The sequence below is a fragment of the Aethalodelphis obliquidens genome, unplaced genomic scaffold (assembly GCF_003676395.1).
Source record: "Aethalodelphis obliquidens isolate GAN/ISIS:26980383/991018 unplaced genomic scaffold, ASM367639v1 scaffold38, whole genome shotgun sequence".
NCBI lineage: Eukaryota > Metazoa > Chordata > Mammalia > Artiodactyla > Delphinidae > Aethalodelphis > Aethalodelphis obliquidens.
Genome location: NW_020837982.1, coordinates 12,260,216 through 12,273,669, shown reverse-complemented (window position 1 = coordinate 12,273,669; position 13,454 = coordinate 12,260,216). Strand labels below are relative to the sequence as shown.

The 13,454-nt window shown below is 42.7% G+C and overlaps 2 protein-coding genes across 4 annotated transcripts in view; one reads left to right on the top strand and one right to left on the bottom strand.

The window, feature by feature from the left end:
• CFAP52 (cilia and flagella associated protein 52) overlaps window positions 1-2,906 on the bottom strand; it is a 33,996-nt gene extending 31,090 nt beyond the window's left edge. Inside the window, exon 1 of the mRNA XM_027131055.1 lies at window positions 2,786-2,906. Within this exon, the coding sequence (XP_026986856.1) occupies window positions 2,786-2,864 (79 nt within the window). The 5' untranslated portion in view covers window positions 2,865-2,906. The remainder of the gene's footprint in view (window positions 1-2,785) is intronic.
• Window positions 2,907-3,569: 663 nt separating this feature from the next.
• Window positions 3,570-13,454, top strand: part of STX8 (syntaxin 8) — a 235,795-nt gene continuing 225,910 nt past the window's right edge. For all 3 annotated transcript variants that reach the window (XM_027131051.1, XM_027131052.1, XM_027131054.1), the window contains exons 1-2: window positions 3,570-3,727; window positions 10,622-10,721. In XM_027131051.1, coding sequence (XP_026986852.1) covers window positions 3,711-3,727; window positions 10,622-10,721 — 117 coding nt within the window. In that variant the 5' untranslated portion in view covers window positions 3,570-3,710. The remainder of the gene's footprint in view (window positions 3,728-10,621; window positions 10,722-13,454) is intronic.

Below are 13,454 nucleotides of genomic sequence, written 5' to 3'. Positions count from 1 at the left end.
TTTTTTTTTTTTTTTTGCGGTACGTGGGCCTCTCACTGTTGGGGCCTCTCCCGTTGCGGAGCACGGGCTCCGGACGCGCAGGCTCAGCGGCCATGGCTCACGGGCCCAGCCGCTCCGCGGCATGTGGGATCTTCCCGGACCGGGGCACGAACTCGCGTCCCTTGCATCGGCAGGCGGACTCTCAACCACTGCGCCACCAGGGAAGCCCCTAACATGTTTTTTTTTTTAATTGCTATTCACATGTGGCTTTTTTCATTCAACATTATGTTTGTGAAATCTATCCACATTGTTGCGTGTAGCACTACAGTGGTCCCTCTGCATCGGTGAAGGATTGGCTCCAGGACCCCCGCGGATACCAAAACACGCGGATACCAAAACACGCGGATGCACGAGTTCCTTACATAGATGTGTGTACTACAGTCGGCCCTCGGCATCCGTGAGTTCTGCCAACCGCGGACAGATTTTTCTGCCCTCTGTATGTAGTTCATTCTTTTTCATTGCTTCAGAGTAATCCATTCTATGAATATACCAATTTATTAGTCCTTTCTACTTTTGATGGACATTTTGGTTGTAGTTTTTAGCTATTTGAAATAATGCTGCTATAACCATTCGCATATATGTCTTTTTGGTATACATTTTGTATGGCATTTGGAGGATACATCAAAAATCTTTAAGATGTACTCAGAATTTATGCCAAGGAAAAAGTTAAAGAGTTAAAAGATTTAGCTATGCAGATGTTCTTTGTAGCATTTAAAAATAAATGCAAAAAAATGTAAGTTATACTAAATTTTTAAAAACAGGACATTGGTTAAATAAATTGGGGCATATCTATGTAACAGAATATTATATTAAAATTATGGCATAGAGTATATTTACTGCTAAGGAAAGATTTGCATGGCATCCTAGGTGGAAAAAAATCTGATTATAAGAGAATATATCAGCATGAGACCACTTTTGTGGAAAAAATTTATATGTCAATGTATATTTCAAAGGATCATACCAAAAGTTTAACAGTGATATCTTTAGGAAATGCAATGATGGCTGATTTTTTTTCCGTTTCGCTGTATTTTTCCAATTTTCTAAATTCTTGTTCTTAAGTATGGCCATGGATTTACCCCTGTATTACACTGTATTCTCAGTGCACAGCATACTATTTGGCATAGAGTAGTTCTAGATAAATGCATATTTGACTCTGAAAAAATATAAATTGTCACAAAATCAAGAAGGTAGAAACAATTCAATTAATTTTATTCAATTTTGAAAGGCCGAGATAATTGCCATGGGAGACACTGAGGTATAATTGACCATATATTTGGTCTTTGAGTGCCACAAAACAGCACAAATTCAGTAGCAGGGCTCTCTGCTGGTCACCATTGTGACCCTTTGCCCTCATAGCAGGTCATCCACATCCTTTACCAATGACCTGGTGATCAGCTCTAAAGAGGGCCAGTATCTGGATGCACTAAATGCCCACTTTCTATCAGAGACTGTTAACCTAAAACGAAGACTCAAGAGCCAAGTCCTAGAATGTGCTAACACTTTAGCCATTGATTGTTCTGTGTCCACATTACCACAATTTTAAAGATTTCAGGCATCACAATGCACTTTTTTAAAAGTTTGCTTTTTTTAAAAAAATAGATCTTTATTGCTTCACAATACTGTGTTAGTTTCTGTTGTACAACGAAGTCAATCAGCCATATGCATACATACATCCCCTCCCTCTTGAGCCTCTATCCCATGACTCTAAGTCATTGCAAAGCACCTAGCTGATCTCCCTGTGCTATGCTGCTGCCTCCCACTAGCTATTTTACATTTGGTAGTGTATATATGTCAATGCTACTCTCACTTTGCCCCAGCTTCCCCTCCCCACTGTGTCCTCAAATCCATTCTCTATGTCTACTTCTTTATTCCTGCCCTGCCACTAGGTTCATCAGTACCATTTTTTTTTTAGATTACATATATGTGCGTTAGCATACGGTATTTGTTTCTCTCTTTCTGACTTACCTCACTCTGTATGACAGACTCTAGGTCCATCCACCTCAGTACAAATAATTCAATTTCGTTTCTTTTTATGGCTGAGTAATAGTCCATCGACAGATGAATGGATAAAGAAGATGTGGCACATATATACAATGGAATATTATTCAGCCATAAAAAGTTTGCTTTTTAAAAAATGCAACCCATTGCTTGTTTTCATCCTTCTCAGAAAACCAAACAGCATTTCCCCCCTTCATGTTGCAAATAGGAGGGGGTCATAAGTCAGATTTAGGCAGAACAACCAGGCCTCCTCTGACCAAAGCATCTCTCCTCTCCAGCTCCCCCTGGCGTCCTCTTCGCCTTCTGTCGTGGACTGAAATCCTCACCATTAGAATCCCTCCTCCCCCCGCAGCCCCTTCTCATTAGTACATCAGAAGGTGGTCCCAGGGGCCTACACGGATTCTGTAGGTGGTTACCGAGGGGCAGGCAGTATTGCGGGTTGTGTGGGGCTTAGAGCCAGGGGAGAGCTGACTAGTGGGAGAAGGCTTTCAAGTCACACTTACTTATCCTTAAGGAGGAGGAGGCATTTCGTTCCTTTTAGGCAAAACCCATCCCGTTCTTTGAGGCTTGGAGTGAGAATGTGACTAAGACTTTTGGGGAGGAGGAGGTCTCTGGGTCCCCAGTGCTTCGCTCATGCCAGCGTCCCAAGCTGCCTTGCAGGTGCTACCTGGGGTCTCACTCTCCCTGTTTGCACTACGTGTCCCTGGGGTTCCTAAACCGCCCAACCCAGACGTGCTCTGGGTCTCACCATTGAATCCGATCACGGCCTCAAGCTCCAGCTCGGCCACCTCAGCCACCTCATCCTTGGGCGAAGTTTGGGTCTCCATCACCCGGAGACTCCGCTCACGTTACTCTCAGCCTCCAGAGGTGCAGCGTCTTCCGGTCGTTGTGGTAACGGACTTGCGCATGCGCGCCAGATCAACGCCTGCGCTGAAACCCAGCCGAAGGAGTTCGAGTCCTTTTGCTCTCTTGCAAACGGAAAGAGCCGTTCTTTCTACCTTCTAGTATTTCTCTGGAAATTTAAGGGGCACTAAATGCACAGAACTAATTCCCTCCTGTCCCATGTAAAGAGTGTGTGACCTTTGGGGTAACTATATAATTAAGCTCCTAATGGCATTTAAGAATTGAAGAATTGCCTCTGATGGGAAGGCTGCTATAAGACAATATATAATTGATACTTCTTTGGGTCCCATGTTTGAAGCAGGACAAAAAGGTTTTTTAAACTATACTGAGGTATAAATTATATAGAGAATTTACTTAAAGTGGGCTTTAGTAAATTTATATAGTTGTGCAACTATCACCACAATCCATTGTTTGTTTGTTTGTTTGTTTTTGTTTTAAGCAGGATAAAATGTTAAGTAACTGCTAGAGGTCTTGAGGGGCTCCCACCTACCTGGGAAAAATGCTTAGATTTTGTTCAAAAACAATTTTATTTTAATTGCACCCAACTGTTCGCGTCTCTTAGTGGGACCCGATTGCTCCAACCTACAGTTCCCCGGGGGAGCGCTTTCCTTTCTTCATCACAGTTTGGAGGCCTTGGGGTACGTATATTCACTGTGCAAACTTCAGGTTCCGGTCGCGCACGGGTCGAGCCGCGGGGTGTGAGCCGCGCGGGCCGCCGTAGTCAGCTGTTGCGAGCAGGAAGTGTCCGAGGAGTGGGTGGAGACTGCACCATGGCCCCGGACCCCTGGTGAGCCCGGGGAGGGGGAGGCTGCACGCGGACCGTCCCGGGGGAGGCCGTGCTGCTGGGGAACGGGCGGTCGCTAGGCATTAGGGCTGGAGGCCTTTCGGGATGAGGGGAGGGGAGCAAGGCCCCTTCCCCTGCTGCCGGGGACGGGGTTTGAGGGGCTGGGCTCTGCCGCATCCCGACACCCTCGGTCTTGACAGGGGTGGCCGGGGCGGGAGACGCGGCGGACCTCTGAGGAGCTGAGTTCCAGTGCCGAATCTCTGAGCATTCCTTTAGCCCTTCTTGGCTGCATCTCCCGGATTCCCGCCCATCGTGGTTGTGGAGATGGCTGATGCAGGCTTCCCTGGACTCCTGCGAAAGTGAAGTCCGAGTGACCTTTTTGTGGAACGCCAGTGTATCTGGTGAACCTTCTCATTTCCCAGGTGGAGAAACCGAGGTTCAGAATTCATGGTCATCAGCGAGTTAGTAACCAGTTGGCGCTAGCATCTAGATCTTGTGGGCCCTTCAAAAAACTTAGAGGAATCTGGGAGGGAAATTATGCCGTTGATAAGGTATTTTAGTACCACGAAGACTTTCTATGGCAGCAACTTCTGCAGTAAAACAATAGGTGATAAGGGCCTTTTATTCAACAGTTAAGTCCCAAGGACTGACTGGATGATGAAAGACACAAGTTCTGATACGAGGAACCTATTCCTATAGTGTATTGGACTTGAGCTTTTTGCTTACTAATTTAAAATGCTATAGCTCAACACGGTTCTTTTGGAGAATATGTCATATTAGTAACTTGTAACATAGTTTATTGTTTAAGTTGCAGATAGTCTGGATATTAAGAGATTAACTTTGAAAAATCAAAGTTAATCTACCTGGGATCTAGATTATCTGGGCCAATGGCTTAATTAACACTAATTTTTTTTCACCTTATTTTAACACCCCGATAGAAAATTTAGAAAATATTGAAAATTTGCAAAGGAAAAAACCCCCATCTTTAACTCTTATCATTTGGAATAATTGCCACTGTTGATTTTTTTAAATTAATTAATTAATTTTTGGCCGCGCTCTGTCTTTTTTGCTGCGCGTGGGCTTTTCTCTGGTTGTGGCGAGCGGGGGCTACTCGCGGGCTTCTCACTGCGGTGGCTTCTCTTGTTGCAGAGCACGGGCTCTAGGCACGGTCTTCAGTAGTTGTGGCTCGTGGGCCCTAGAGCGCAGGCTTAGTAGTTGCGGTGCACGGGCTTAGCTGCTCCGCGGCATTTGGGATCTTCCCGGACCAGGGCTCGAACCCGTGTCTCCTGCATTGACAGGCGGATTCTCAACCACTGCGTCACCAGGGAAGCCTGGCACTGTTGATTTTTAAAATGAATTCATTACTTTGTATAATATATGTGTGTGTGTCTATATATATGTGTGTATACATATACACACACCCCTGTATATTTTACAAAACAGGGAACATTCCTCCATATCATTAAATATTCACTGAAAACACAATTTTTTTTTTTTTTTTTTTGCGGTACACGGGCCTCTCACTGTTGTGGCCTCTCCGGTTGCAGAGCACAGGCTCCGGACGTGCAGGCTCAGTGGCCATGGCTCATGGGCCCAGCCGCTCCGCGGCATGTGGGATCTTCCCGGACCGGGGCACGAACCTGTGTCCCCTGCATCGGCAGGCGGACTCCCAACCACTGCGCCACCAGGGAAGCCCTGAAGACACAATTTTAATGGTGCTTAATAGTGCATCATATGAATGACCTTGATGCACTATGATTTAATCATTCCCCTCTTTGTACCCTTTAAAAAATGTGAGGGATTTTTTGGGTTTTATTTTTTTTAATTACAAAGACTGCCCTTTTGTTCCATCTCTTATTTCCTTGGCTCACTCCCTAGAAGTGGAACTACTGGGTCCAAGGGCTAAGTTGCCCTCCACTTCCTGGAAGCTAACTCCCTCATTTTACACATAAGGTAGGAAATAAAGCTTAGAAATAAGGTAGAGGCCCCAGGGTATCCATTTAGGTTGGTAGAAGCTATCACTGAACCCTGGGCCTCTTCCACAGTTAATGTTGAAAAAGCACTGATAAGTTTTCCTGTTCCTCTCAAGTAGTTTGACTCAGCAGCTTTCTCATTTGTTGAAAGTGAAACAATGAGGGACTGTGCTGTGCTAGGTCAGCTTCCTTGCAAAGTAGGTTGCTGCTCACGGGAGCAGAAAGGAGTATGGAATAGGACTTTGAAAAATCTACAAAACAGACTTGACTACAGCTTTGCTCTCCTGCTATTGAAATAGCATAGCTCAGCGATGCTTTACTCCTGAGTAGCGTTCTACTGTTTAGAAATGGAATATGGCTGTCACTCTCTTAATGGCATATCAAAGCCAGTGGTAAGCTCACTGTGTAATAGAAACAGCCGGTGGTGACTGTCTCTGAGTGGGTTCTTTGCTAAAGTTAATCAGCTTTACCACTTTTTTCTCTCTGTTCCAGTTCCACAGCCTCTGTCATGGCATCACCATCCTCTTAGGCCTAAAAACTCTAATCATCATCTACTTTTTCCTCACTCTTCCTATCAGATTGTTCACTCATCTCCAGTATTTTTTTTTCTTTTCTTTTCTGCCGTAGCCCAATCCTTTATAGCCTTATGGCTTACAGAGAGTAAATATTGGTGGCTGGTTACTGCGTTGAATGGCTGGAGAAGTCTTCTACTGGTCTCTTGCCACTCTCCTCTCATCCCCCCAGTGATTTATGTAGGTGGAGTTCAGGTTACTTTTCCTAAACTAGTATTTTAGGTACCTGTGTGCTTGATTCCATCATGAGGTTGCCCATTACAGCTAGGCCAGCGGTTCGCAAGCTTTGCTACAGATTGAAATCACCTGGGGAACTTTACAACTCCTCACGTCCAGGTCAAACCCCGTGCCAATTCAATCAGAATGATGCCTGGGGTAGGAGCCAGGATTTTTTTTTTTTTTTTTTTTTTAGATCTTCTCTGGTGATTCAACTGTGTAGCAAAGCTTCAGAAATGCTCTTTAGAGCTCAAATGAAAGCGTGAGGATGATGAGGAAGACATCTGGGGTTTGGGCATCAGCGTTTCGTGTAACCTCTTCCAGGCCTCACTCTATGTGTACAAGTGTCCCCTGCACCTCTCAAATTCTCTGCTAAAAGTCAAAGCTTGTCCTGCTGTTCAAGGCTCTGCAGAAACTAGCTTCGACTCATCAATACCATTTTATACTTTACCCTCCTACCCAGGACCACCACTCAGCCGACCGTGCCAGGCTCCTACCCTCCCTTTCATCTTTGCTTGTTCCCTGTGCCTCTCACCTCGTCTAGAATGTGCTCCTCCCTCTTGTGGGAGTGAGAGGCCTGCTTTAACCTTGTGGTTCAGCCCAAGGTGTAACCTCTTGGCCCAACCTTATCAGATCTGTCTCGGCCAACAGTAATTTCTCTCATTTCCGAACTCCGGAAATATGCACTCGCCATTTATACTCCACGTTTGGCAGGAGGTGTGTTGTACCTTGTTATTGATTTTCACACGTGTGGTCTGGGACCACAGAGCCAGACCTCAGAACCTCTTTTCATAGATGACAACATGCAGGGAAAAAGAGGAAAATGTGGCAAAGCTGGGACCAGGACCCAGTTTTTCTTATCAGCCTCCCTCCTACTTCCTTTTTCTTTCTTTCTTTCTTTTTTTTTTTTTAAAATATTTATGTATTTACTTTTGGCTGCCTCAGGTCTTAGTTGTTGGCCCACGGGCTTAGCTTCCCCACGGCATGTGGGATCTTAATTTCCTGACCAGGGGTCACCCCTGCATCCCCTGCGTTGGAAGGCGGATTCTCAACCACTGGACCACCAGGGAAGTCTCCCCTCCTACTTTCTTAATTGTGTATTGTCTTATATCACCTGCTGTCTTTTGGGATGCATGAATAGATGTATATGAATGATGCTACTTTAGATTATAGCGGTGAGTTGCCAAGGATCCTACTGTTAGCGAACCAAACTTGGGTTGACTCGCCTGCATGCAGCAAAGCCAATCTACTGATACAATGTTGCGGTGAAGGAAAGTGCAGCGTTTATCGCAGAGCACCAAGCAGGGAGTCTAGTGCTAGTGCTTAAAACATCTGAATTCCCTGACGGCCTTCAGGGAAAGGTTTTTAAAGACAGGGTGAGGGGGCTTCCCTGGTGGCGCAGTGGTTGAGAGTCCGCCTGCCGATGCAGGGGACAGGGGTTCGTGCCCCGGTCCGGGAAGATCCTACATGCCGCGGAGCGGCTGGGCCCGTGAGCCATGGCCGCTGAGCCTGCGCGTCCGGAGCCTGTGGGACGGGAGAGGCCACAACAGTGAGAGGCCCGCGTACCGCAAAAAAAAAAAAAAGGGTGAGGGAGGGGCGTTGTGGGGTCGTGATCAGCTCGTGGACACTCTTCTGATTGGTTGGTGGAGGGGTAATTGGGAGTCACTTTCTGGTTCCCGTTGGTCTGGGGTCTACGTGCCTTTTGGGCGGCATACAGTTGCTTCTCCCACCCGGCGGGGGTTTCGGTATCTGAAAAGCAGCTCAAAGGACACGGCTCAGAATATTATCTACAGCCCTTGAGGAGTAACCAAAGGTCCTTGACTTTAATGGCTAAACTATTATTATTTTGTTTTGCTTGACTGTTTTCCTGCTTCTCACTTCTCTGATTAAATTTACTCTTTGGAACTCAGGGAAGCCCTAGGAGACTAAAGCTTTTCCATAGACGAGAGGCAGGAGGAGGACAAGGGGATGGGGATCTGTTCCAGGAAGGCCCCAAAGGGTTCTGCTCAGTTACACTACCTCATCGGATCCTTATTAAATTTAAAATGTACAGCTCTTAGCATAGGACCTGGCCCAGATCAGGTACTCAGTTGTTAGCCGTAGCTGTAATCACTGTAGTAAGACTCCTAAGGGAAACGACTGGAGATTGTTTATTTTTCCTTCATTCAAAGACATTTGCCAGGTCGCCTCATTGTTCAAGTGATATGTGGGAATTCAGAGATTTTAAGAAATGGATTGCTTATTTTTTCAGACAAAAATTGGAACATTAGGTTAAACAGATTTTAATATTTTTTTGAAACTTAAAAATATTTATTAATTCATTTATAACAATAATCAACCTATTACATGTCAGTATAAATCATGTTTTTAACAGAAGATATCTATATTTTACAAAACAAGAGAAAATAAGTGACAAGAGTGGCATTGTTTTACATTAAGTTCTTTTTACATAAATTTACATAACATTTTTTTTATTCAAACAGAAAGTCACAAAAATTATAATCATCCTCATCAGTTCACTCAGTCCCATGTAATTAATTCTTTTTTCATCTCGATCTTTTGTTAACACTTTTATGAATTCGTCAGTTTTCCATTAGAGTTCTGAAAATGCTTATTCATTCAGTTCAGCAGTATAGTCAGTTACCAGAAACCTGTACTTGTCAGAGTCTTTGCCATGAATTCCTTGAAGATGAAACCCTTTTATAGGAACATTTTTGCAAAAGCATCAGAGTACACCCAGAACTGTCTGTAAATGACAAAAGACTTAAAAATGACCACGGTTAAAGATTTGATGAAAGTTCATAATAATGCAATTGACAATGAAATTTAGTTATTTCTGAGATATACATTTTAAAGTAATAACTAGAATTATGACTTATAACATTATACCAGAACATATAAGATTTTTAGGAATTTCATGTAATGTCTGAAACATTTATATTAACATATTTTCCATACAAATAACCCAAAGAAAGTTTAGTATTAGTTTTTTAAAAAATTTTTTAATTTAATTGTATTTATTTTTTTATACAGCAGGTTATTAGTCATCAATTTTATACACATCAGCGTGTACATGTCATTCCCAATCGCCCAATTCAGCACACCACCATCCCCCCACCCCACCCCGTGGCTTTTCCCCCTTGGTGTTTAACATTAGGTTAAACAGCAGATTTTAATATTTTTTACTGGGCACTCCTGGAAAATAGGTTCGTCGTATATTCATAGTCCCTGCCTTTAGGAGAGATGAAATGTGTGTACACACTTAAGTATTTTCTGTAAAACAGATAAAAAGTAAAAAGGCTGTAAGCGAAGGAAAAAATAAGGGACTATTGGGGATTGATTGTGAATCCTTCAAAACCCCCAACACTGTTGAATAACAAATAGAAGCTCAGGACCTGCTTTGAGAGAATTCTGGTAAGCTTAGGAGTCAGGTGGGTGTGTGTCCTTTGACCCCAGAGCATCGTCTTACCTGCTGATCTGTGTAGCTCTTCCCCAAATAGCTGCTCACCTGGCCTGTCACTCTCCATCCCTTTATCCTGCTTTATTTTCCTTCTTAGCCCATAGCAACACTTGACATACTATGTTTTGGTTTGTTTGATGCCTTTCTCCCTTCGCTAAACTCCTTGAAAGCAGGGACTTCGTCCATTTTGTTCCCTGCTCTATTCTCCAGTGCCTGGAGCAGTACTCAGCACAGAGGCGGCCCTCCAGAAATGTTTGCTGAATGTTTTGTGAATGAACGAATCTGTATGCTTTATCAGCAGTCAGATAGCACAGTGGCTAGGAGCAGAGGCTCAGGGCCAGGCAGCCTTGGGTTGCAGCTGGTGGTACCCATAGGGCAAGTCGCTCTACCTCTTTGTGCCTCATTTTCTCACATGTATGATGGGGATGGTGACCCACCTCCCAGTGTTCTTGTGTGGATTAAGTGAGTTATTACAAAGGAAGCTTTCAGAACTGAGCCCAGCCTGTACTAAGTACCATTCAACCCCTGTTGCCATTACTGTTACAATTACCATCCTCCCTTCCTGTTTGCATTTATGACTGTTTGCATTTCAGAATTACAAACTGAAACTTAGATTATGCAGAAATTTCCTTTAAAGAACCTTCAACATTTTTCTCCCTTTATGACTTTGATGCAGGTTCTCCACCTACGATTCTACCTGCCAAATTGCACAAGAGATTGCTGAGAAAATTCAACAACGAAATCAGTATGAAAGAAATGGTGAAAATACAACCAAGGTAAGACCAGGAATGAGTACTTCAAATAATTTGTTTGAGCTCTGAGGTCTGAAAACCCTCCCCTTTCTGACTCTGTGTGTATGTGTGTGTGTATGTATAATGGCCTTTATGCTTACACATGTCGAATTGACATTACAACCAATCAGTTAATAGTTATTTAATCACTAGGACTAAATGAAGCATGACATCTCTATAATTTCTCCTACTTTACCTTAAAAAGTTTCTAACAATTTCATAGCGTAGTTCCAAGGTTGGCACACTTTCCCCCAGATGGTAAATCTGTCAGGCTTTGCAGGACAAGAGGCCAAGTTCTCACCTCTTTGAGTACCCATTCTCGACAAAAGGATAATAAACTTTTTTGGTTTTTTACATTTTACATTTAAAAATGTAAAAAACAATGGTGGGATTTGGCGAGGAAATATGGTTTTTACAAAACCGTGAGTCCATGCCAATACTTTTGATTCTAATCCAACATTCACAGGTTTCTTTGTAACTTCCCCATTCTAAATTAGTATTTTCCTTCCTTCTCCTGCAGTGAGAACCCAGGTTTCCAGAAGCATTGATATGTTTTTGCTCATTTGGTCTCTCTTAGAGTTTATAGAAAGTAGTTTCAGAATCATTACATAAGGGCCACTACAGACAATAAGTAAAGTTTGAGTTTGTGTCTTTATTATTATTTTTTTTTAATTTAGAATATCCCCCTAAGGATACTGAGGTTATTCTGTTCTAAAGCTATTAGAATTGTTTCTTTTTTTTCTGTGTCTTATGCTCTCCTTTGTATCTATTGATATTCATTTTCAGGGTTTGCTTTTCTTCCCTACCCTTGCTGATACAATTTTTAATATGTAGAACATAGTTCAAAAGTCAATATTATATACAAAGGTATACTCAAAGTCTTGTCCCCATCCCACTCTTTTCCATGCCTTCTTCACCTGCTTCTTAGAGGTAACCTTTTTTTAAAATTAATTTCTCATTAATTCTTCCTGTGTGACTTCTTGCAGAAGTAGGCATTCAGGTGTGTGTGTGTGTGTGTGTGTGTGTGTATTCTCACTTCTGTTCCTTTGACACAAAAGTTACTCTTTTGTATCTTGCTCTTTTCACGTGATAATATATGATAGAGATATTAATGCACTGAGATCTTCTCAGTTTTTCTTAGGGCCTTATAGTCCTCTGTTGTGTATACTCTAGTTCATTAACCTGTCTCCTAAGAATGGGCATTTAGAGTGTTTCCAGTCTTTTGCTGTTATGAATAATGCTGCAATAAATAGCTTTGTGATTTTTTTTTTTTTGTATTTGTATTTGTGGAGGTTCTTTTAAGGGTGAATTCTCAGAACCAGAGCATATGTGATTTTTTTTTTACCTGTTGCCAAATTCCCCTCCACAGGAGTTGTCACCTTTGGCTTCACAGCCTGGCCAGCAGAGGGCGCTGTCAATTTTCTGAATTTTTGCCAACCCTATATAAGTGAGATAAAATAGTGTAGTTTTATTGTCTTCATTTTTTTAATTGAAGCATAATTGACTTACAATATTATATTAGTTTTGGGTATACAGCATAGTGATTTGATATTTCTTTTTTTTTTTTTTTTGCTGTCCGCGGGCCTCTCACTGTTGTGGCCTCTCCCGTTGCGGAGCACAGGCTCCGGACGCGCAGGCTCAGCGGCCATGGCTCACGGGCCCAGCCTCTCCGCGGCATGCGGGATATTCCCAGACTGGGGCACGAACCCGTGTCCCCTGCATCGGCAGGCGGACTCTCAACCAGTGCGCCACCAGGGAAGCCCAATATGCATTCTTAAAATCACTTATGCCATTGAACATCTTTTCATATATTTATTGGATGTTTGTATTTCTTCCTTTATGAATTGCCTGTTATATACATGTCCTTAACCTAGCTTATTATTTCTTAATTTCCAAGTGTTCCTTATATATATGTTAACTAAGCTTTGATTAAGCTTTGATCTGGCATATTTGGTACAAATATTTTTTCTATTAATTTGGATTTTGATTTTATAAATGACTTTAAAATATATGTATACACTTTTAAAAAATTTTATTTGAAATTATCACTTTTTATTTATGGCCTTTTCTTATAGGAGAAGGGGAGATACTGCTTAGAAAGGCCTTTCACACCCAGGGATTATAGAAGTACTTTGCCTAATAATCTAAATTTTCCTCTTTTTTATCTTTTTTTAAAACACATAAGTCTTTATAATATTTGAAATTCATTTCGTGTATTGTAGGCATCTAATTTTTTCCCATTTGCTAAATCATTAATCCCCCCCAAATATGAAATAGTCCATATTTCATTCACTAAGTTCTTACACAACTGCACTGTTTCTGGACCTTCTGTTCTGTTGCACTAATGAAGCCATTGGTAACTGCCAGCATCATACTCTTGTAGTTTTTTGTAAAGATTTAATATCTAATTGTTTAAGGCCCCCTTAGTTACACATATCCATGATCTTTCTATATTTCCCTTCATTTATCCTCCTTTTAGAGCAATTTTGCATAGCTTTATTGAAAAGAATTTTGGGGGGCTTCCCTGGTGGCGCAGTGGTTGAGAGTCCGCCTGCCGATGCAGGGGACACGGGTTTGTGCCCCGGTCCGGGAAGATCCCACATGCCGCGGAGTGGCTGGGCCTGTGAGCCATGGCCGCTGAGCCTGTGTGTCCGGAGCCTGTGCTCCGCAGCGGGAGAGGCCACAACAGTGAGAGGCCCGCGTACCGCAAAAAAAAAA